The following is a 26,011-nucleotide window of genomic DNA, read 5'->3' as shown; positions in this document are numbered from 1 at the left end:
GGTTTAGCCTTTTTAAAGGTTGGTTTATCATTTTCACAGGGGGTTAAAAGAGGAAAAAAAAACTAAATGTGTAGAGCAATTTCCCCCGAGTCCGTAAATACCCCACTTGTGGACATAAAGTGCCATGTGGGCGCAGGGCAAGCCTCCGAAGGGAAGGAGCGCCATTTGGATTTTGGAGGTTGGATTTGGCTAGAATGGATGATGAACGCCATGTCGCATTTACAGAGCCCTCGTGCTGCCAAAACACTGGAAACCCCCCATAAGTGACCCCATTCTGGAAACTGCACCCCTCAGGGAATCTAACAAGGGGTGCAGTGAGGATATGGACCCCTTGATGACGGGCACATTTGTGCCATGAAAGTGAAAAAATGAAAATTTTCCCTTTCACGTCACATTGTTCCACATTTGTGCCCGTCACCAGTGGGGTCCATATGCTCACTGCACCCCTTGTTAGATTCCTTGAGGGGTGCAGTTTCCAGAATGGGGTCACTTGTGGGGGGTTTCCAGTGTCTTGGCAGCACGAGGGCTCTGTAAATGCGACATGGCCCTTGAAATCCTTTCCAGTGAAATTCAGCTTCCAAAAGCCAATTGGTGCTCCTTCCCTTTGGAGGCTCGTCCTGCGCCCCCTTGGCACTTTATCGCCACATGTGGGGTATTTCCGTACTCGGGAGAAACTGCGCTACACATTTTGTGTCTTTTTTTCCCTCTTATCCCTTATCCCTTATCTTATCTTAAGAAAATTAAAAATTGAAGGCTAGAACAACGTTTTAGTGTAAAAAATAAATTTTTCTTTTTTCACGCCATATTGTTCGGAAAATCTGTGAAGCACCTGTGGGGTCCAAATGCTCACTGCACCCCTTCTTACATTCCTTGAGGGGTGTAGTTTTCTAAATGGTGTCCCTTTAGGGGTGTTTTTTAGGTTTTGGCACCCCAGAGCCTCTGCCAACCTGAAGTGGTACAGTCAAAAATGACCAAATATAACGGAGGCATTGAAATTCACTAGGCGCTCCTTTATATCTGAGGCTTGTGGTTGCGTCAAGTAGCGCAATAGGGCCACATATGGGGTATTTCTATAAACTGCAGAAACGGAGCAATAATTATTGGGGTGCATTTCTCTGATAATAGGTTTATAATTATGAAAAATATTGGATTACAATAAAATCTCTGCACAGAAATTTTTAATTTTCAAATTTCTTACACACTTGGCTTTTATTTCTGTGACTCCCCTAAAGGGTTAAAACACTTTCTGGATATGCTTTTGCAGAGTGTGGGGGGTGCAGTTTCTGAAATGGGGTGCTTTGTGGGGCTTTCTAACATACAGGCCCCTCAAATACACTTTAAACCTGAACAGGTCCCTAAAAATATCTGATTTTGAAATTTTACTGAAAATTTGGAAATTTGCTGCTAATGTTTTAAGCTTCCTATTGTCTAAAAAAAATGAAAGATCGTTTAATAAATGCTGCCAACATAAATTAGACATGTTGCTAATGCTATTTAATATATAATTTATGTGGTATAACCACTTTCTGTATAAGCAAAAAAGTTTAAAAGTTGGAAAAATGCATTTTTTCACATTTTTTCACATTATTTGGGGTTTTTTCAAAAAGATTCGTTATGAGTATCGACTCCAATTTACCATAAATGTAAAGTACAATATGTCACGAGAAAACAGTCTCAGAATCAGCCGGATAGGTAAAAGCATCCCGAAGTTATTAATGAATAAAGTGACACTGGTCATATTCATAAAATTCTGTCATTAAGGCCATTTCAGGCTCTGTCCTTAAGGGGTTAAGGAACGTATATTTGTAAACAATGGTTTAAATTTTTTACAAGCCATCAGATAATATAAAAGTTATACATGTTATATATCGCTGTCGTAACGACTTGAGGAACATGCATAACTAGTCAGTTTTACCATAGGGCGTACGGTGTAAATGCAAAACTCCAGGAAATCAAAACAAATTCCTTTTTTTTTTCAATTTGAGGCTCGGTTCACACGTTGTAAGAGTGCGGCTGTATTTGCGGCTGTAATTGTGCGGCGGTATTTTTGGTGGTTCGTGTGTATGCTTGGAAGTATAGGATATGCGGCTGCACAGTGCACACTATGTATGAATCTACGGCCCTATCGTAAACGGACCCGTAAAAAATGAACAAGACCATTGTTTGCGGCTGAATATGCGGCCGTGGATTGACAGGCGGTCCGTACGGAGTACTTCAAAAATAGCCGGCAATGATGCCGAATGCCGATGCCTCTAATAGTTAATATATTAAATTAATCAAACACATTTTCTTTGTAATCAAGACACTTTCGTTGATCAATAATTTATTTCTAACGAATCCATCATTTTGCAATTAAATATACTGTTAAAAAAAATAGATATATAAATAAATGTATATTTATCTATATATTTATTTTTTGACAGTATATTGAATTGCACAATGATGGATTCGTTAGAAATAAATTATTGACCAACGAAACTGTATTTATTTCAACGAAAATGTGTTTTTTTAATTAAATATTAATTAGTACAGGAAGCTCTATAAGCCGTTAATTCATATGCCGGCAATAGAGCATTCTGTACTAATCATCACTTTACTTTAATGAAAACATCAAATGTTTCTTCTAATTATGTTATGACAATAGCATTATTAGAAGAAATATTTAGAATTATATGTGCGCTCAGCTGATTGGCTGTTCGGCTGAGCGCACATATAATAAGCCGGTCCGCAGCACACTGACTTCATTGTGCTGCGGACCAGCGAAGAGGACGCATCGGGGTGAGTATAGAGCTCTCCCCACCCCCTCCCCGGCACTGCACCCCTCCCAGCAAGGAAGGGGGGTCACTTAACCCCTTCCTTGCTGGGATGGGTGCAGTCTGACATCAGTCTGGCCCCCAGGGGGTTAAGGGGGATGCAATACATCCTCCCTTAACCCCTTGGGGGCCAGACTGTAAGCAGCGATCTGTAAAGATGCTGCATACTGTAAGGAGCACAACACCGCTCACAATGATGGGTGTTGTGCTCCTGTTTGTGTGTTTTTGTGTGTTTCTCCCTTTTTGTTTTTCAGATATCGGTATCCTGGGGATTACGTCGGATTCCATGGACTACGTCGATGACCAGCGTTTTTTTAATGTTTTTTTTAATAAAATGGTCAATGAGGGGTGTGGGGGTGTTTTTATTTGAATAAAAAAATTTGTAAACTTGTGTCTTGTCTTTATTTCTTTACTTTATAGACTTAGTAGTGGAAGCCGTCTAATAGACGGAATCCATTACTAAGTCGGGGCCTAGTGTTAGCCGGTATAAAATGGCTAACACTAACCCCCCATTATTACCCCAGTACCCAATGCCACCAGGGGTACTGGGAAGAGCCGGGTGCCAGTGGTCCCGGAGCGTCAAAATTGGCGCTCCTGGACCGGGCGGCAGCAGGCTGGTAAGATTTAGGCTGGGGAGGGCCTAAACCAATGGCTCTTCCCACCCTGGTGTTACCAGGCTGCTGTCGCTTGGTTTTTAACCCGGCTGGTTCTAAAAATAGGGGGGACCCTATGCGTTTTTTTTTTTAAAATAAATAAATGATTAAAAAAAAACGCATAGGGTCCCCCCTATTTTTATAACCAGCCGGGTTAAAAACCAAACGACAGCAGCCTGGTAACACCAGGGTGGGAAGAGCCATTGGTTTAGGCCCTCCCCAGCCTAAATCTTACCAGCCTGCTGCCGCCCGGTCCAGGAGCGCCAATTTTGACGCTCCGGGACCACTGGCACCCGGCTCTTCCCAGTACCCCTGGTGGCATTGGGTACTGGGGTAATAATAGGGGGTTAGTGTTAGCCATTTTATACCGGCTAACACTAGGCCCCGACTTAGTAATGGATTCCGTCTATTAGACGGCTTCCACTACTAAGTCTATAAAGTAAAGAAATAAAGACAAGACACAAGTTTACAAATTTTTTTATTCAAATAAAAACACCCCCACACCCCTCATTGACCATATTATTAAAAAAAACATTAAAAAAACGCTGGTCATCGACGTAGTCCACGGAATCCGACGTAATCCCCAGGATACCGATATCTGAAAAACAAAAAGGGAGAAACACACAAAAAACACACAAACAGGAGCACAACACCCATCATTGTGAGCGGTCTTTACAGATCGCTGCTTACAGTCTGACCCCCAAGGGGTTAAGGGAGGATGTATTGCATCCCCCTTAACCCCCTGGGGGCCAGACTGATGTCAGACTGCACCCATCCCAGCAAGGAAGGGGTTAAGTGACCCCCCCTTCCTTGCTGGGAGGGGTGCAGTGCTGGGGAGGGGGTGGGGAGAGCTCTATACTCACCCCGATGTTGTCTCTTCGCTGGTCCGCAGCACAATGAAGTCACTGTGCTGCGGACCGGCTCATTATATGTGCGCTCAGCCGATCAGCCAATCAGCTGAGCGCACATATAATTCTAAATGTTTCTTCTAATAATGCTATTGTCATAACATAATTAGAAGAAACATTTGATGTTTTCATTAAAGTTAAGTGATGATTAGTACAGAATGCTCTATTGCCGGCATATGAATTACCGGCTTATGGAGTTTCCTGTACTAATTAATATTTAATTAAGAAAACACATTTTCGTTTAAATAAATTCAGTTTCGTTGGTCAATAATTTAATTCTAACGAATCCATCATTGTGCAATTAAATATACTGTCAAAAAATAAATATATATATAAATATACATTTATTTATATATATATTTATTTTAACAGTATATTTAATTGCAAAATGATGGAATCGTTTACATTTAATTATTGAACAATAAAAGGGACTTTATTAGACAGAAAATGTGTTTTATTAATTCAATATATTAACCATGAGACACATCGGCTATAGTGCAGAGGATCGCAAACCCCGGTAATAGCGATTCATGTAAACTGTGTTCCCTGCTTTCCCAGATGCATCCAGAGGTGTTTCCATCACTTTCTTAACATTTTATTTGTTATTTTTAGTTGAACCAGATTTCCAAGTAAATGACCGTATGTTTTGAGCCGCATGTCTATTTTTTCCCACGGCCGGAGTTTCACCCGCACATTTACAGCCGCATAAAAAATACAGCCGCACAGTTACAGCGTGTGAACCCAGCCTTACAGCGCAAATGATTTTTTTCCGGTTTCTCAGCATATGTTATGGAAAAATAATGCCTGTCATTGCAAAATACAATTGGTTTCGCAAAAAATAAGGGCTCATGTGGGTCTCTTGGTGAAAAAATGCAAGCGCTATGGCCTTTTGAACATAAAGTGGAAAAAGCAAAAGTGCAAAAACGAAAATTGGCTTTGACCTTAAGGGGTTAAATTCCAGTGTGTAGCATTACATAGGAAGCAATTATCTGTATTTGACCTTTCTTATATTCTGAGAACCTTTTTATCTTTGTATGATGTGGTATATTATTACTATGCACTGTGTATTAGATTGCTTTATATTTTTCCTCACCACTTAAAATCTGACCAGATCTCAATTTAGGTATTTTATACTCGTATGCAGTTCTCTTAAAACTGAAAGTATTTGCATGCCATCACTTCCATCATGAAACCCAAAATGATTTTTATTATTCATTGTAGGATTGTTGGCAAAGCCATACAAATCATAATTTTTGACCAATGGGGGTAAACTGCTCCAGAAACAGCTTGTGTCTAGCACAGATGCAGCCTCCACGTTTTACAACTACCTAAACTATAAATTAAGCACAGTTTCCACAATTTCCTCCAACTCTTGCTTTAAAAATTCATTGGGCTTGATTTAATTGACAGTCTGTGCCAACAAGTTGTTTACAGTCCGGTCATTACTTATGCTAAGTTTAGTCATAACAGGTTTAATCCCATTTGCTTGCCTAGGAAAATATAGGACATGTTGCTGGAGTTTGCTGCATAGTATCCTCAGTTTACAGTCTTCAGATTAGTCACCTGCAGAACACTGTAGCGACAACAGGGCACAATTGAAGCGGCAAGATGAGTACCTGGTCAGTAAATGGGTACAGTAACTGCCACGGCCCCAAGCTAGGTAGCAGAAGAGCAAAGCAGAATTGTAGTCCGATATAAGCCTAGGAATAAGGCCAGATTCACACGTCCATGATATGCAGTCTGTAAGCTGGTTGTATATCACAGATAGATCCCTTTACCTCTAAAGGACTCCCTGATTCATAATTCATTATAATGCATTGAGCTCCTGAATGGCCACAGCTGTATGCTACTGAACTGACACAGCTGTGTCAGTGCAATAGTGTAGAGTTTAACCCCTTGACGACCATGAGCATACATTTACGCTCCCCTCAGCCTAGGAAACAGGTGTAAATGTACGCCCTGCTGGGGTACCAAGCTATGAAGCGAGCGAGGAACGACTGCTGTCAGCAGCCAGGTCCTGGCCGTTAATGCCAGGATTGCTGATTTTTTTATTAAATTTTATATATAAAAACTGATTAATACACATATGATACTAATAAAAACTAGAGATCGTGGCACAAAAAATGATGCCCCATAGGTGAAAAAATAAAAGCGTTATAGGAATCACAATAGGGCCATTTTAAATATATCTATTTGCCCAAAAAGTTTTACTGTTAATAAAAATATTAAAACATTTGAAAAGCTTTTGAAAAACTGTGTAAACATGGGTATCACTGTATTTGGACTGATCTATAAAATAAAGATATGTCAGTTTTACTGTAAAGTGCATTTTCAAGTGCACCTGTTCCTGAAAAAAACAAGCCCTCACATTGCCCTGTAGATGGAAAAATAAAAGCGTTATAGCACTTAGAAGGTGAAGAGGAAATAATGAAAACACAAAATTGAAAATAAGGGAGGTCATTGGGACCATTTTACACTCTGTCCTTAAGGGGTTAATTGTTTCGGAGCTCACTGTACCATAATAAAGTATGTGCAGGAAGTCCGGTAGAGTTCAGTTTCTTGTTATACGCCAGCTTATGGACCGTATATCACGGACGCATTGAATCTGGCCTAACAGTGAGTAATCAAGCCATTTGTAATTTTTATCCTTCACAGAGAATACATTGTACTTCTCAAAATGTTCAGCCTTCTTTAATCCACCTGCCTTCTTGCCAAGACATCTTCTTTAATGCCGTTAGAAATGTAAGTTCAAAGAAAAAAAAAGTGTGTTTTAGATTAAGTGAGTATGAAAGTACTTTTGGGTTATTTCATTGTGAACTGATTATAATTAGGTAGTTACTAGACTTAGTATTAAATCTAAAAAGATCCCTCTAGAGATTAAGGGAAAGCAGATTATTTTTATTGACGTTTGATGCAGAAGGTTATGCACCATGAACAGGGCTATCCAATATTTACCTTCTTTGTCTTTAATATCTTGTTTGCATGACTTTTGTGGGTATGTGTGTATATTTGAATCTTGCAGTAAGTATGCAATACAATTGCAAAGAAAAATAAGTCTTAACCCTTTAACCCTTTAAGGACCGTGCTAACTTTAGTTTTTTCCTCCATGTGCTTAAAAGGCCATAGCACTTGCATTTTACACCTACAGACCCACATGAGCCCTTATTTTTTGCGTCACTAATTGTACTTCGCAATGACAGGCTGAATTTTTCTATAAAATATGCTGCGAAACCAGAAAAAAATTATATGCGCAGTGAAATTGAAAAAAAAAAACGCAATTATTTTTCTTTGGGGGGGCTTCATTTTTACGCCGTGTGTCCTATGGAAAAACTTAGTTGTTATATATGTTCCTCAAGTCATTACGATTAAAACGATATATAACATGTATAACTTTTATTGTATCTGATGGCCTGTAAAAAATTAAAACCATTGTTAACGAATATAAGTTCCTTAAAATCACTCTATTCCCAGGCTTATAGCGCTTTTATCCTTTGGTCTATGGGGCTGTGTCAGGTGTCATTTTTTGCGCCATGATGTGTTCTTTCTATCGGTACCTTGATTGCGCATATGCGACTTTTTGATCGCTTTATATTACATTTTTTCTGGATTTGATGCGACCAAAAATGCGCAATTTTGCACTTTGGGATTTTTTTGCGCTTACACCGTTTACCGTGCGAGATCAGGAATGTGATTAATTAATAGTTCGGGCAATTACGCACGCGGTGATAAAAACATGTTTATTTATTTATTTTTATTTGTAAAATGGGAAAAGGGGGGTGATTCAGACTTTTATTAGGGGAGGGGATTTTTTTATTAATAAAAACACTTTTTTTTTTACTTTCCCTTACAGTAATATGAAGCCCCCTGGGGGACTTCTATATACACAGAACTGATCTCCCATTGAGATCAATCCTGTGTATATAATAGAGCAATGATCCATCAGATCGGTGCTCTATTATAATGGTCTGCTGCAGACCATCTGGATAGATTGCCGAGCCGGGATCAGCGTCATTCCGACGCTGAGCCCCGGCTGGCTCATTAGAACGGATCTCCCCTCCGCGATCGCATCGCGGGGGGGGAGATCCCCCACTGGACACCAGGGAGAGGGGGCACAGCTGCTATTCAAATGCAGCTGTCAGCTTTGACAGCGGCATTTGAATAGTTAATTAGCCGGGCGCGGCGATCGGCCGCGCCGGCTAATACACGCGGTCCCTGGCTGCACTTAGCAACCGGGGACCGCGCGCTGCAGAGAGGGGGCACGCCGGGAGCCCTCTCTGTTTACTCTGAACGGCCGCATGACGGGTATACCCGTCATGCGTCGTTAAGAGGTTAAGGACGGAGCCAGTTTTCATTTTTGCGCTTTCGTTTTTTCCTCCTCATGTTTAAAAGGCCACTGTGCTTGCATATTTCCCTCTACAGACCCACATGAGCCCTAATTTTTTGCGACACTAATTATACGTTGCAAATACAGACTTAATTTTTTCTATAAAATATGCTGAAAAAACAGAAAAAAATTATATGTGCAGTGAAATTTGAAAAAAGGCGCAATTCCTTTTATTTTGAGGGGTTTTATATATATACTCCGTTCGCCCTATGGTAAAACTGACATGTTATCTATGTTGCTCAAGTCAGTACAATTACAACGATATGTAACTTGTATAACTTTTATATTATTTGATGGCTTTTAAAAAATGTAAAACTTTTAAAATTGCTCTATTCCCATCCTTATATAGCTTTTATTGTTTGGTCTATGGGGCTGTGTGAGGTGTCATTTTTTGCACCGCTATCTGTTCTTTCTTTTGGTACCTTGATTGCGTATATGCGACTTTTTGATTACTTTTTATTACATTTTTTCTAGATTTAATGTAAACAAAAATGCACAATTTTGCACTTGGGCGTTTTTTTGCGCTTACGCCGTTTACCATGCAAGATTAGGAATGTAATCATTTAATAGTTTGGGCGATTACTCATGCGGCGATACCAAATATGTTTGTTTATTTATTTATTTTTATTTATAAAATGGGAAAAGGCGGTGATTCAAACTTTTATTAGGGGAGGGATTTTTTTTATTAATAAAAACACTTTACTTTTGTTTTTTTTACATACAGTCATTAGAAGCCCCCTGCATGACTTCTATATACACAGCACTGATCTCCCATTGAGATCAATGCTGTGTATATAATAGAGCAATGATCCATCAGATCGGTGCTCTATTATAATGGTTTGCTGCAGACCATCTACATGGTTTGCCGAGCCGGGATCAGCGTCAATCCGACGCTGATCCCCGGCCGGGTCAGTACAAGGGATCTCCCCTCCGCGATCACATCGCGGGGGGAGATCCCCCACTAGACACCAGGGACAGGGGCCAACACCACTATTCAAATGCAGCTGTCAGCTTTGACAGCTGCATTTGAATAGTTAATTAGCCGGCCGTGGCGGCTAATACCCGCGGTCCCTGGCTGCACATAGCAACTGGGGACCGCGGGCTGCAGAGAAGGCTCACCTCGGGAGCCCTCTCTGATCCCCCTTAATGGACGCATGACGGGTATACCAGTCATGTGTCATTAAGGGGTTAAATGAGCGAGGTTATGGGTACATCAGCATTGATTACTCTAATTTTGGTTATTGAGTATAAAAAAAACTTGGTTAAGTTCTATGGCATTCCACAAATGTCTCCTACTTCATTCAAGAGCGGGGATTGTGTATGTTGATAGGCATTCATTCAAGACCTGATGTTTTGCTAATTTGAGTTTGATTATCTTGAAGTTTTATTTAGTTCAGAGCCAAATTGTAGCAACTTGAGATGAACAGGAGCGATAAACTTGTGGAATGGTTTGTAATAAGGATAGAGTTTATTGTTTTTGGATTTTAACCATGACATTAAAAATTATTTTTCCTGAAGATCTTTCTTGGTCTGCCTTTGCATAAGTTTGCTAGTGGGTAGGAAAACGATAACCAATAATTATTTTTTCACTTTGCCACTTAATAATGTCTTGGGACCTTAGACCCATCTCTTTTGTTGTCCCAATTAAACAAAGGTTTAGAATTTTTTTTTTCTGTTATTTTTTCTTCTACCCTATTTCATTTGTGGAGAACAAATGTGGTCACGTACTATAATACAAAGTGCAGGTAGCATGTATTACACCACACTAGCAAATGTACTGTAAATTATGTTCACACTACATCCATTTCCCAACAGATCAAAACTTACACTGACACACCCTATTCACTATGTTAGGGTCCATTGGCGTTTTCTTGGGTTTCTGATCTTTTTGATAGAACAGTATAGCAATAGGCTTAATGTTCCCCTACAAAACTATACACTACTATTTTAACAAACTAGAGAGTAAAACTAAAGATGAGTGAGCCATATTCCCTTTTGCTTCGTACAAACGAAAACTGATCTGCGCTCATATCCCTCAGTCTGCACACTCCATGCAGAGGGAGGATACTGCTCTGGGACCGCCATACAGCTATGGCTGTATCCATATTTTCTAGGCGGTTCACGGGCAGTATCCTCCCTCTGCATGGAGTGTGCAGCCTGAGGGATGTGTGCGCTGATCAGTTTTGCTTCATATGAAGCAAAACAAATCTGGTTCACTCATCTCTAAGTAAAAACATAACATAAACATAAGTGAATAAGAAACTTAGTAATATATTTTATTATAGAAACATACTTTATCCCTGCCCTGTCCTGCCACCTTCACTGATCAATTCCTCCTGAGAGGCAAGATAGATTATTACATCACTGAGGGTCAGATTACATGCTGCTTATCAAAAACTGTGGAGAGAGATGGTGAATTGCTGGAGAGAAAAGCTGAGAGAGACTTTGGCTGCAGCTTGTAGCTTGCTCATTTGGGGCTTAGTAGTCAAGTGGGCAGTCCTGTTTAGTGATGGACAGCCCTTTATATAAACATTTATGCACATACCATTGTCAGTGACTGACACAGTAAATGACTCTTATTCTGGACCTTTTCCCTACAAAACTATGTGTCATTCTGTTTAGTCTCCCCGCTTCACAACACGCTGGCTGCAGAATCGACTTTGTTTTCTGTGTGACAGGTTCCTTTTAAATCTGATTAACATGCATTGTACTGTTCCTTGCTGCCTGCAACAAATGTGTGAAGCCAAACTCATGTATTCTTATTATTATGTGTAAACTCATGTTTTCTTAATATTATATGTATTATTAAAATTTACATATAAATAAACATGTGGAATTTGAATTCATTATGTATGCAAATCTATGCAAGTGTTAGAGCTTTTAATTCCAAGGCTTCAATTTGCATGTATGTTTTTTCTTAAATTTCATACAATTTGTATTTGAATCTTCCATAGAATAAATGTAAACCTTCTGTCTTTTCCCAGGGAAAAACATGTGACACCAAAAAATTAAGAAAAAGAAAAAAAAAGATTGCATGCTTGACAATGTATCTGAATTTAGAATTCAGGCATTGTGAAATGTAGAGCCTGTCAAATCATTGCTCGTGTGAGCTTGGAAAATATTCAGTCCAGAGCTTAAATTAAGTAAATAAAATAAAGGTCAAAACAAATCTGCAAAAACATGATTAAAAAATAGTTCTTTAGTCATAAAATTTAAAGCTACATGAGAATGTTTCTGCTTGTCTTTCATGTACATACATTTTTCCTTTATTTTTGTTGACTAATGTAATACAAATGAACATTTTTACAGCATATTTATATACTATTTGCTAAAACAAAATACTAAATATACTGTATAGCTTGGCCTGTCAAGACAGAGACTAGCTAGCGTCTGTAACTGCCTAAAGGATTACATTTACTAATTTTAACTTTTTCCAGGGTTTATTTCTTTTTTTTTTCCCCTTCACTTTTTACACTTAAAAAGTATAAAAAAATAAATAAATAAAAAATGACAATTATTTTTTTTAAGGTATAAAAAAGATGGTTATGGGGTGACTGTGTAATAACTGTGTATAAATATATAAGGAGGCAGTACAAAGATCTCTCCCATTATCTATTTATACTTCGGATTGTGTCTATAATAAGGGGGCATCCTCTATGCCTGGAGGAAGAAAGTTTTTACACCAGGACACACAGAATTGGATCCTGCTGTTATGTACCCAGAGGTGTAGCAAAATTGATTACAAAGTTTCTTGCTGATTCATTGCGCCAATTTTTATTTTTGCATCTTGTTTTTTCCTCCTCGTGTTAAAAAGGCCATAGCGCTTATTTTTTCACCTACAGACCCGAATTGGCCCTTTTTTTTTGCATCACTAATTGTACTTTGCAATGTCAGACTTAATTTTTGTATAAAAACAAGCTTCAAAACTGTAAAAAAATTATATGTGGTGAAATTTTGAATAAAATCCATTTTTTTTTAAATTTTGGGGAGGGGGGGGGGGATTGTGTTTATCTGCCCTATGGTAAAACTGACATGTTATACATGTTCCTCAAGTTGTTACGATTACGATATGTTACTTGCATAACTTTTATGTTATTTGATGGCTTTTGAAAAATTTTTATCTTTAAAGAAAACTAAATGTTCCTTAAAATTTCTCTATGAACATGCTTATAAAGCTTTTATCCTTTGGTTTATGGGGCTATGTGAGGTGTTATTTGTTGCGCCATGATCTGTTCTTTCTATCTGTACCTTGTTTGCGTATATACGACTTTTTGACCACTTTTATTGCAATTTTTTTTTAGATCTAATGCTGCTAAAAATGTGCAGTTTTGCACTTTGGAATTTTTTTGCGCTCACGATGTTTACCGTGCGAGATCAGGAATGGGATAATTTAATAGTTTGGGCAATTACGCACGTGGTTATACCAAATATGTGTATTTTTTATTTATTTATTTTTATTTATTAAATGGGAAAAGGGGGAGGATTTGGATTTTTATTAAGGGAGGGGATTTTTTATTAATAAAAACACTTAAAAAAAAAATCACATTTATTAGAAGCCCCCAGGGGGACTTATATATACACAGCACTGATCTCCCATTGAGATCAACGCTGTGTGTATAATAGAGCACTGATCCATTGGATCGGTGCTCTATTACTTTGGTCTGCTGCAGACCAGATCTATAGAATACCGATTCGGGATCAGTGTCATCCTAGTTAAGAGAGAAAGGCATACATTTGAATAAATTAATATTCACAAATGTTCTTTTTCCACAGGGGAAATCTTATGTGAGCCTCCAAACAACAAACTTGACAAGTTTAATGGAACACTAATCTGGAAAGACTGCAAGTATTCTCTAAATAATAGCAAGATGCTTTTGCGAGGATGTGTCCTAAGGAATACTGAATGGTGCTTTGGGATGGTCATCTTTGCAGGTATCTTGCTTGTTTATAAAAACTTATGAATGTTAATGAAAGGTTTAGATGTATGTATTTTAGAGTGTAACTTTTATAGACATTTCAAGTGTTTGGGGTCTGGGTGCTGGGACCTCCACAAATCAATAGAAACAGCAGGCAGAAACGCAGCTCAGCACTGTTTCTTCTTGCCGTCACAAACTCATTGAAGACGGGCCTCTTAGAAAGTTTCTTACTATTGGCACCCACACTGATTAAAACATCTAACATTTCTCTATGACATGTTACAATTTTTCTGAAATGCCAGTAATACTTAAAAGTTTACCCTTTAATATCAAATAGTTGTATCTTGTTTTCCCCAGAGTTTTGTGCAGTATGTTTTAGTCTGAGCAGGAGATCCACTCTTCTTTTTGTGATTTTCTCAGAAGAGTCTATAAGCCTCTAAATGATCTTTGTACTTGTGCAAAATTGCTTGAACTTACCTTGTATATGCTGTTAGAAAAGTCTGAAAGCAGTGTTCTTTGTGTAGGTGAAGGTAATAAAAAAGGTAGAGATGAGCAAACCTACAGTAAATTTGGGTTTGTGTAAAACTAAGCTCTCAGCATTTGAATCTCACCGCCTGGAGAAGATGGATGCAGGCCTAGGGTTGCCTAGAAAACATGAATACAGCCCGAACTTAATGTAAGTTCGCTCATCTCTAGTTAAATGTTCATTAAAATATTAGTTTTTCTACAGAAGTTTTTCATAGACATCATATTTTCTGGCTTCTAATTGCTACAGTCAAATAACAGTGTTCCTGTTTACTGTTTATTTAGCATTATACAGTACATTACCCGATGAATTTGTGATGAAACCGACATTTGCTTGAAACCCAAATATAAAACATTGAACATTGAAATATGAACATTGTAGTTTTGGTGCACCACTGATGACTGACTGTACTTTGTTGTCACAGGACCTGATACTAAATTAATGCAGAACAGCGGAAAAACAAAGTTTAAAAGAACTAGCATTGATCGCCTAATGAACACACTAGTTTTATGGGTATGTTACTCTCATAGGTAAAACTGCTTGTGTGTCATGCATGTAAAGTGTATGTGGGTGTGAAGATTTACAATAAATAATCTATTATGTACACAGTTTTTAATATAATTTTTGTCTGAATTTCAGATATTTGGCTTCCTGGTATGCATGGGAATCATTTTATCAGTTGGGAACTCTATTTGGGAGCATCATGTAGGCAACCGCTTTAGAGTCTACCTTCATTGGGATGAACTGGTGGACAGCTCTGTGTTCTCAGGATTCTTGACATTCTGGTCCTACATTATCATTCTAAATACTGTAGTACCAATTTCTCTCTATGTAAGGTAAGTCTAATAATCACATAGTAAAGGAATGGGATACAGATATATATATATATATATATATATATATATATATATATATATATATGTTTGTTATATATGCACGATAATCCTTATTGATAGTCGTAACCCTTTCATAGTTTTGTGTCTTTTCTTTAAAATATTAAATCTCACCTTTAAAAAATAATGGCTACCGGCAGAGAATCAAGAACCAGGACTTCATCATTCAGGATGCCATACTGTATTTGCATCAATTTTAGTTTCAATCCATAGTGTTGTCTTTTCTCTAACCTTTTCTATATCAGACCTCTTCCACCTATATTAAGATGAAGCTTTCATAGTAAAATAAGCTTTCTTAGTTTCCTTTGTTAGAAATAACCATTTCATTGAATTGTGTCAATGATTTTGTTTCCTTCCTGCTTCATTCAGCAGCCAGCAGGTAAGCAGTAGGGGCAGCATTGTCACTCCTGCACCTGAACACCCAGGCTTGGCATACCTCATGTAATAGTCACCGTAGTTTTGTCCCTCTGTCAACGTATAATTCACCCATTATCACTTATTTTCTTTTCCTCATAAACGTATGCACATTTTCCCTAAATTACCTTTCTGTAGAATAGTTGCCTAGACATGCAGTATAGTTTGGTGTACAGTACATGTGTGTGTATCTGTTTGCATACACTGTAGTGGTTATGAGTATTTCAAAAAGAATTTAAAATTCATATTTTGTAAAATATAATTAACTAACTTATGTTTCACAATTTGCAGTATTCTCAATTGGGGTGTGTGTGTGTGGGGGGGGGGATTTAATACAAATGAATGCTCAGACACGGTAATGTGTTTTCAAAATATCTTCTTAGACTTACTTTAGTGATTATCCAAAAGCAATATAAAAATGTCCAGCATTTGTGCAGGAAAATTTACATCACCCACAGGTGCGGACACACTAAATGGGCTCTGTCTTCATGCTAAGCAGAAGCGCTGGTAAAGTCCATGTGCCCTGTTCAGCAGAGACCTCCGTTCTGTCCGGGAGGCCCGTAGCTAGCGTAGTCACGCTACGTTTCGGAGGCCCATCCGGTTCATACATAGGTAAACATTATAACTTAATTCCCATAGACTTTTTTTTTTGCTTTTTTTCCCCTCTAGTATGTTTAAGAACACCGTTGTTTTTGCATGACCGCAGGCCTACTTTGTAGTAGTGTTAATTTCTAGTCTTTCTTGGGGTCTGTAACCACCAGAGTAACACTTGAAATCCTTAGGAACACAATGTCTGTTTAGGATCTTTTTGATTTTATATGCCCAAGACATTTGAGGTGTGATATGGATTACACACAGCACAGGCAATAATTTGGAAATAGTTTTACTTTCTAAATGAGATTCCAGTAGCTTAAAGGGGGTCTTTTACTTTACATAAAAATTGTATTATGTGTAAGATGTGCCATCACTGTTTGTAATGGCTTAAAGTGACACTGTCACCCCCTTTTTGCATTTTGACTGCTCTCCACAGGTGAAAAGGGTATATGTTACAGCTTTCATTACTTATTTTATATCACACCTCATGTTGCTTGTTCTGGTAAAAAGTCGTTTTTATCACCTGTGGATTGGTATTTGTGGGTGGGGCCTCGCAGCCTATGTGCCACATCGCTCCGCCCCTAGCACCACTTAGCCCTGCCCCATCCGTGATGCGATCTCCGCATAGGCCCCGCCTCCTCAGCAGCCATTGGAAGGGCCAGCCTAAAGCGGCGATGACGTCACAGATGGGGCGGAGCTAAGTGGAGCTAGGGGTGGAGCAATGTGGCACATAGGCCCCGAGGTCCCGCCCACAAATACCAATCCACAGGTGATAAAAACAACTATTTACCAGAACAAGCACCATGAGGTGTGATATAAAATAAGTAACGAAAGCTGTAACATTTACCCTTTACACCTGTGGAGAGAAGTCAAAATGCAAATAGGGGGTGACAGTGTCACTTTAAATTCCCAATAATCTGAAGAACAAAATTGCCAATAGGTGCCTGTAGAGGAAAGATGCAGATTCTAGTGCTTCTCTTTTTTGTCGCTGTTGTGCAATTTTTTTGTTTTTATTAGCCAAAACAAATAGATAAATGAGCAGTTTGGTGCACTGGGGGTGTTTCTCGCCCCTTCAATGAACTGTTCTACCCACTCGTAGGTTTGTACTACGCCTACTACTTAAGTATATTCATATAGGCATAAGTAGTGATGTCTCCCTTCTCATCCCAGATCTCTCTACGCTTGCACAGTAACACTAGACCAGTGCTGTATTGGAGCTGTTACTGCAAAAGATCTAGGAAGGGAGATTTCACTACGTATGCATATATGAATAGTCAGAATTAGGAGGCGTAGTACAAGCCGATGGGTGGGTAGGACTGTGCACTCGGGCCAGGGAATGCCCCCAGTACATTAAACAGGCTCATTTACATATTTACTTTGGCTAATTGGCTGTACCAATTCATAATTTTTAACAATTCATTAGCCAACTTAGACAAGTAAATATGATTAAGGCATATTCCAGTCTCAACTTATATAGTTTTTTTTTTTTTTTGTAAATACAGTGGTCCCTCAACACACAATATTAATTGGTTCTGGGACGACCATTGTAGGTTGAAACCATTGTATGTTGAGTCCATAACTCTATGGAAAACTGGTAATTGGTTCTGAAGCCGCAAAATATCACCCCAATAGATAGATGAAGCAAGTCCTTACATACAACAGTCAGAAAGAACTACTGGAAGCTGTAAATTACTTCCTATATAGAAGACTAGAGTGTTTTTAGGGTCCTGTACAGTTCTGTCAGGGTCCCAGAAAAATAAAATGAAGTCGTCCTCAACTGGTGCCTAACGAAGCAACTCATCCTGGCACAGATAAAGAGCAGTACAGGACATGTAGTATTACATTGCAGTGTACAGAGGAGATAGTAGATAGCCAATCACTACAAATTTTCAAGTAAAATGGGCACTTTTATTGATAAAGCATCTACTTATTCACATGTCCTGCAAATCCTGACTGTCTGTAGCATTGTATGTTGAGTCTGGTCTCAAGTTATGATGGTCCAAAAAGGAACATTGTATGTTGAAAATATTGTGTCCTGAGGCCATTGTAACGCCCTATTCACACATCCTGTTCCTGTCCGCAATTGCGGATCCACAGAAAAATAGGACCAATGTATTTCAATGGACCCACACACACATCCGTGTTGTGTACTGGGCTGCAATCCGTTCCGCAAAAAAAAGGACAGGCTCTAGTACGGACAGTAACTGACACACCCAATACAACTCTATAGGGTCCGTATTTTTTTTACGGATGCAATACGGATGCAATACGGATTGAATTTGCAGATTGTTACTGACTGAAATTTGCGGATTGGAAAAATATACTGACGTGTGAATAAGGCATAAGTTGAGGGACCACTGTACTGTACATTTAGCACACTTGCCTTCTCCTGGTATGGCTACTCTTTCACTCCCATTTTGACAGCTTGTTATCTGGGTTACTGACCACCACTGTCCTTTAAAAGCAGTGGTCAGGCTGGTGTATATATAGCTATATAGAGACAGTGGGGGAGATTTATCAAACATGGTGTAAAGTGAAACTGGCTCAGTTGCCACTAGCAACCAATCATATTCAACCTTTCATTCTCCACAGACTCTTTGGAAAATGAAAGGTGGAATCTGATTGGTTGCTAGGGGCAACTGAGCCAGTTTCACTTTACACCATGTTTGATAAATCTCTCCCAGTGCGTATATATACTGTATAATATATGTATACTATAATTATATACACAACAGATGTAACACTGTGTTTAGAGCAGAGTGGTGGTCAGTAACCTAGACAACGAGTGGGAGGAAAAGAGTAGCATTTCAGGAGGCCCATCTTTACAAGGGCCGATGCTCTAGAAGGCTTTTTTTAATGAAACATTGGGGGAGATTTATTAAACATGGTGTAAAGTGAAACTGCCCCTAGCAACCAATCAGATTCCACTTTTCATTCCTCACAGACTCTTTGGAAAATGAAAGGTGGAATCTGATTGGTTGCTAGGGGCAACTGAGCCAGTTTCACTTTACACCATGTTTGATAAATCTCCCTCAATGAGTTTTAAGGGACGGGGGAGGTTTACATTGAGAAAGGAAGCTCCGTGTAGATAATAGGAGCAGAAGTATTTTCACAAGTGACTTACCAAAATGTTAGAAATCACATATGGAAAGAAGTTGTTTGAAAACGTGTCCATTTAAGCATTGTTCGTTGTGAGGTCATGTTTACAGGGGCATAGCCGTCTTGCTAATGTCAAATGAAAATATACAGGAGACCCTAAAGGGAAACTAACAGCAGGTGAGAGGTATCTAACCTGCTGATAACTTTATCCTCAGTGCCCTGTACCCTATAGGGAGCTAAGTTTCTTACCTACATTTTTGGAGCTGAGATATTCACTGGTTAGCCCTATGCAAATAGGCTGTTTTGGTACACTGGGGGTGGGGCCTACCCCTGTTCCGCCACTAGTGCACCAAGCAACCCATTTGCGTAAAGATTAAAGGGGTATTCCCCCCAAAATAAAAAAAATTTAATGCTATTCTTACTCACCAAGTCCCCCTGAGTATTTTGAGCCGTCTCCCATCTTTCTAGCTGCTGCAGTTCCTGAGTTACAAGTTTTTCTAAAACATGGTCTATAATCAAGATAGGAAACTACATTTCCCATCATGCAATGCTTATGTCTGATGATGAAGTAGCAGAGCTGAGATGGTGATGGCGTAGCAGAACTGAGATGATGATGGCGGCGTAGCAGAGCTGAGATTGTGATGGCATGGCAGAGCTGAGATGGTGAGACGGTGTACCAGAGCTGAAATGGTGATGGCGTAGCAGAGCTGAGATGGTGAGACGGTGTAGCAGAGCTGAGATGGTGAGGGCATAGCAGAGCTGAGATGGTGATGGCATAGCAGAGCTGAGATGGTGAGACGGTGTAGCAGAGCTGAAATGGGGATGGCGTAGCAGAGCTGAGATAGTGAGACTGTCTAGCAGAGCTGAGATGGTGAGACGGTGTAGCAGAGCTGAGATGGTGATGGCATAGCAGAGCTGAGATGGTGAGACGGTGTAGCAGAGCTGAGTCGGTGAGACGGTGTAGCAGAGGTGAGATGGTGTAGCAGAGCTGAGATGGTGATGGCATAGCAGAGCTGAGATGGTGAGACAGTGTAGCAGAGCTGAGATGGTGATGGCATAGCAGAGCTGATGAGACGTGCAGCCGCAGTGACCGCATGTGATGGGGGTCAGTGAGCCACGGGCGACCGGGGGGGGGGAGGAACAATTGATGGACGGAGGGGGGGGGAACAATCGATGCAGCCGCAAGTGACGGGGGACAGTGAGCTGCGGGGCGCGGCGCTTACCGGTGGCCCCGCGCCGCGAGCAATTGATGGACTTGGGGGGGGGGGGGGGGGGTTGACAGTGAGTGACGGGGGACAGTAAGCCGCGAGGCTGCCGATAAGCGCCGGCGGCCCCACGGCTCTCAGCAATTGACGGGGGTGGGGGGGGGGGGTGGGGGGGGTTTGACGAGCTGCCTGGAAGCGCCTGCGGGCGAGCGGCTCACAGCAATTGATGGACGGGGGGGGTGCGGGCGAGCGCCCAGCAGCAGCAGGTGATGGGGGATAGTGAGCCGTGGGACCGCCGGGAAGCACCGCGAGCAATCGATGGACCTGGGTGGGGGGTTGACAGTGAGTGACGGGGGACAGTGAGCCGCGAGGCCGCCGATAAGCGCCGCAGGCGAGCGGCCCTGAACAATTGATGGATGGGGGGGGGGTGCCGCCGGTAAGCGCAGCGGGCGAGCGGCTCGGAGCAATTGACGGAGGGGGAGGGGGAGAGGGAGGGGTGACGGGTCACAGTCAGGGGGTGAGCTCTGGGGCTGGGGGGGGGGCACACGGTACCGGTGACTGCTGTTAGAGAAGGAGTCAGTGACAGCTGCAACAGCCACCGCCGTCCTCCTTCACTTCAAATTGGCTGGGATAGAAGCGCTTACCCGGCCCATTGAAGAGAAGGAGGACACGTGATGCCGTCTCGGATGGTGCGGGCCAGGAGCAGGGAGCGTGTCGGAGTGGACTGAGAGCTGATGATTCTATGCAATCCGTGGGGGTGGGGGCACCTAGATAACAACAAAACTGTGCAGAATCCTTAATAACTTTATATTGAAAAGATGGAAAGCTACGGGTGGTCAACGTATTAATGCAAAAATGAATATCTCGGAAATGGCGCCCAGGATAAAGGTAAGAAACGCACCTTCGTCTTTGGTGCCCCGTACCCAATAGGGAGTTATCAGCAGGTTAGGTACCTAACCCGCTGATAGTTTTTTCCTTTAAGACAGTCCAAGGCATTGTTAAAAATCTGGAGCATTCTTAGACTGTCTAATTCTAAGCCTGCACTTTATTTCCCCCACAGAGTCTTTTTTTTATAAAACATCTTTTCTACATTTTCTGACATGAGTGTCAGGTAACGTTTTGCGAGGCTTTAGAGAAATATTCTTTATTTTTCCACTAAGGTTGTGGAAAGGGTCTGATCTGTTGTTTTTTTTAATGAGCTAGTTTTATATCAGTATTTCGGTATTCAGTTTATCAGTATTCACACAACACCCCCAGTAAAGATGTTTTACAACACAAAGAACCAAAAAAAAGTTAATCTGTCTGTTGGATCTGTCAATGGGGTGTCGGTATGTACTAAGTTTTTCTATGGAGGGGGCCCTATGATTTTGTAGGGACTGCAGACAAAATACATCTACAGAAGTATATTCACTCATTTAGTTATAAATTAAATTATAATTAATCTCTATTTTATATGTATAGCATACAACAGTTAATTGCTGAGCAGGCAAATGTTCGTGTGTGAAGCCTACCAGGATGAACATAGGTATTCGTTTTCGTACAAATGAGATTACTCTTTCTATGTAGCAATCCAGGATATGTTAACTCATTTTATACCTGGGATCAGGGATTACATACTTTTCTGCCAAATTCATATGTGAAAAAGTGATCTAAACCTGATGTCTAAAGTCATGGGGGACATTTATTAAGGTACACAGTGGCCATTTTCTGGCGGAGAGGGGCCAGATGCAAATACATTTATTAACACACGCTTTTTATACGCTTTTTTAGGCTTTTTATACCAGAGGGGCAGAACGGGGTTGGGGGGGGGGGCTCTGCGATTCCCTACGTGCGCATGCTGGTGCACACAGAATTTATGTAGAGGCAGCACGCTTCAGGGACATTTTTAAGTTCTTCATATTTGTGTCACCCATTTTTGTAAGTATCAAGAAGGTAGGGAGAACATATTATAGTGAACTTTTGCTCTGTTCACTTACCCTACAAGAGCCTCCCTTTTAGCATGCACATAATTTGTTGCATCTTAAAATAAACAGACTTCTTTTGTGTATAAAATATGTTTTTTAACAATGCCAAGTCAAATACTTTCATGTCACAGACTACAATGTCAAGCTAAATTCATATTGAGCAGAGTTTACAACATTTTAAGTGTGTGGCATTGTCTTCAGCTCTACATCTCATGTCTACACATGGTTATTTTTCTCATATACCATTTGTTTTTTTACAACATCTGAAAGGGGTTGGTAAATGTGCTATTGTCCAGCAAGAAAATACTCACACACTTCCAAGACACAACACTTTCTTGCTTTCTCTTCTTTCGTATCATCTTTGTCCAGCTATGTTTTTACCGGCTTTTGTAGTTAATTGGCTGTATTATTTTACACTAGCAGTATCTCCAAAACACTTTTAGATTTTGGCACCCTCACAGAATACTAACATGCAGCAATATGATGTGGAAAAAATACTACAGAGATTACATCCCTTTCTCTATATTTAGATGTGAACTTGTTTTATTAGCCTATAGAGAAAAAAATGTTATAATGGGCCAGAAAAGGGGAGAAGCCCAATAAATGTATATGACCTCCATTACTGTTAATATATATTTTAACACTATGATATAGGTACATTATTGAATTACTCCTCTTACCCCATCTAACAAAGAATGTATGATAATAGTGTGAAGTGAATGGGTGTGAAGTTGAATGGGTCACATACCCACAGCGGAATTTGCATTCCTTTGCAGGTATGTAACCCGGCCCTTTTAACCGCCTGCAGCCCTCGGCCCTGAGCATACATTACCTGCTCGGCGCCGCGGCTGTGTGTGAGGTTCCCGGCTCCCCATCAGCCAATCAGTGCACGGCATGCCTGATGACAGGTCAAAAGTAATTTTTAATGACCTTGACTCTTTAATTTACTTTAGTTAGAACTAGAACATTCCCCTAGAAAACCACTCCCTGCTTAACATAGCATATATACAGTTAGTAGGTAAAACAATTAAAAATAAATGAGCATGTCGGAACAAATAAGGGATATTAGCTAGATTCTATATTTAATTTGTAAGTGTACTTCCCATTTAGATAATGTCATCATTCGCGTATGTCCTGTAGCATATTGGATGCATGTCACAGACCACAAATGTCTCATCAAGCAGAGCTTCTAGCTTTTGCGGACCATCCTTGTAATTTATACTGGCAATTTGAAGTTACTGTAACAGAAAGCCTTTGTAAATGATTCTTGCGCTTCAGTCACTCATGATTTGTTTGGTTGCCTTCATTTATGATTACTTAACAGAAAAAGCAAAACATTCTAAAAATGAAAAAAAAAAAAAAAAAAAAGTTGTTACCTATAAATTCCTATGGTGCCTGATATTAATTTTTCCCACAAATAATAACATTTGTTATCTTTCAAAGTCTCATATATTATTATTTTCTTTAAACCATGGTCATATGAATGAAATTTCTACTCTTATTACATATTACATAAGATCTAAGATACCATCTAAATAAAGGAACTGTAGCTTTATGGGATGAGAAAATTCAGGGGGGAATTTATCAAGACTGGTGATCTTGTACATAGGTCTTACATAAAGCGAATTTACTAAGAGGTGCATGCTGCATAGCAGGTGGATCTGAGGCTGCTGCATGACAGGCATGAAAATAAGATTTTCACCATTATATACATGTTAGCAAACGAAAGGGTATGTTTACACATATGTCAAAACACCCCCAGCCGCAAAATCCCGCCCGCCGCAATGTTTTTATGGGAGGGCTTGCGCACCTCCGCTCCCGCCACTCTTTGCTGAAAGAATTGACTTGTCAATTCTTTGACCGGAGAGCGATGGAAGTGGAGGTGCGCAAGCCATCCCTTAGCGGCACTGAGGCAGGTGGGATTTCTCAGTGTGATCGTGCTTTAAATCATGATAAATTGGGTGCCGGAGGAGACCACGCCTCCTCCCTGCCTTCCCACACTCCCTGTCCACTCACCAGGTGAACAGAAAATACATCGGGACAAATGCACAGATTTTCCAAACATACTTTTGGATGATTTTAAATTGGGTTACAGCTGTCTTGGACCTACAGGTTCTGCAGCTCCTAAGCCCTTTACCAAAACAACTCATGAAATACAAGGGCTCATGTATCATCCTATAGTGGCAGTTTTACTTTTAAACAGGCAGTTATTTAAAGAGGATAGTAGGGTCTATATCAGTAACCCTAGTTTCTAATGTGGCAAGATGTCAACTGGCAAGATGTCAAATGCCTGCACCCAGACATTTTTCTTTACTGGCTGTGGACAGACCTATACTGAATTATTGTACTCTCATTAATTAAAACCCTTTAAGAGCAGTCATGCTTTTAAAAATTACCCTGCAACTGGACAAAAGACTTGCATGGCATAAAGCGTTAACTCTTAGTATAACATTTTTGTATTTTGTAGTAAAAGGTTCTCTTTATTGAATATGTTGGCTTCATATCAGTAGCAAATAAAGTTTTGAACAACCAACACAACAAACAAAAAGTTAAATGGGAAAAAAACTACTGCAAATTTGGGTAGATTTGCTAGTACGTAATAAAAATAAGCTTTTAAAATTTTGGAAAAACAAATCCGAAATAAACCAAACTTTGTTTTGGCTGCTTCCACCTCTTACTCCTAGGGTTGAGCAACTGAATTGGAGTAGCAAGCCTACTTTTGTGCTTTCTAATCAGAACTTAAAATGGGTGGTAACAATTCTGAATATCACAGTGTAAAGGCAGTCTCTGAAATGGACCAACCTTCTGTTTTTCATTGGAAGCATTTTCTTCTTGGCTTAAAATGGCCACATGGTAGCTTATTGATACGAAACTTGGTATAACCACTTTAAGAGGGCTATTTGTTAAAGTGTACCTGTTGTTGTAACTTTCAAAACCTAAATCAACATTATATGTGATATAAAGCCTATTTGCAATTTACATTAATTATTATTTTTTTTAGTTATCATGCATTTAAACAAAGCTATACTTACTTGACTGGCATAAAGCATCAGGTCAGGTGCAGGAGAGATTTCTGGCAGTTGGTCTCTTCTTCCCCTCCTGCGAGTCACAAATGGGTGGGCATGGACCACAGTGAGGTATAGCAGTGCTAGAGCCAAGGGAATCCCAGCCCTGCCTCCTTTACCTTGAATAACGCCCTGAATAACACCCTTAACCCTTAAACGACCCAGGGCGTATAGTTACGCCATGGAAGTCTGTCCCCAGACGACCCAGGGCGTATAGTTACGCCATGGAAGTCTGTCCCCAGACGACCTAGGGCTTAACTGTACGTCCTGGGTGTTTCTCCCGCTATGAAGCGTGCTCCGGGGCGGAGCGCGCTTCACAGCAGGTGGGGGCCGGCTGCAGTGAGCAGCCGGGACCTCACCGGTAATGACACGCTGCAGCGATCGCGCTGCCGCGTGTCATTAACTCCTTAAACGCCGCGACCGCGGCGTTTAAGTGTAAGTGACAGGGGGAGTCTCCGGTCACTTACCGATCGGGACCCCCGCAGTGTGACTGCGTGGGTCCCGATCGGTAAAACGGACTGCCGGAGGTCTCTCACCTTCCTCTGTGCGGTCCGATCGGCGATCTGCTACACTGAGC

General features: G+C 40.3%; 1 protein-coding gene across 2 annotated transcripts in view; it reads left to right on the top strand.

The window, feature by feature from the left end:
- The window catches only part of ATP8B4 (ATPase phospholipid transporting 8B4 (putative)), a 185,987-nt gene that overhangs the window by 113,185 nt on the left and 46,791 nt on the right, over positions 1–26,011 (top strand). For both annotated transcript variants that reach the window (XM_069983371.1, XM_069983382.1), the window contains exons 11-13: positions 13,532–13,690; positions 14,625–14,713; positions 14,840–15,036. In XM_069983371.1, the coding sequence (XP_069839472.1) occupies positions 13,532–13,690; positions 14,625–14,713; positions 14,840–15,036 (445 nt within the window). The remainder of the gene's footprint in view (positions 1–13,531; positions 13,691–14,624; positions 14,714–14,839; positions 15,037–26,011) is intronic.

The sequence above is a fragment of the Dendropsophus ebraccatus genome, chromosome 1 (genome assembly GCF_027789765.1).
Source record: "Dendropsophus ebraccatus isolate aDenEbr1 chromosome 1, aDenEbr1.pat, whole genome shotgun sequence".
NCBI lineage: Eukaryota > Metazoa > Chordata > Amphibia > Anura > Hylidae > Dendropsophus > Dendropsophus ebraccatus.
This window is presented reverse-complemented; position numbering and strand designations above follow the sequence as displayed.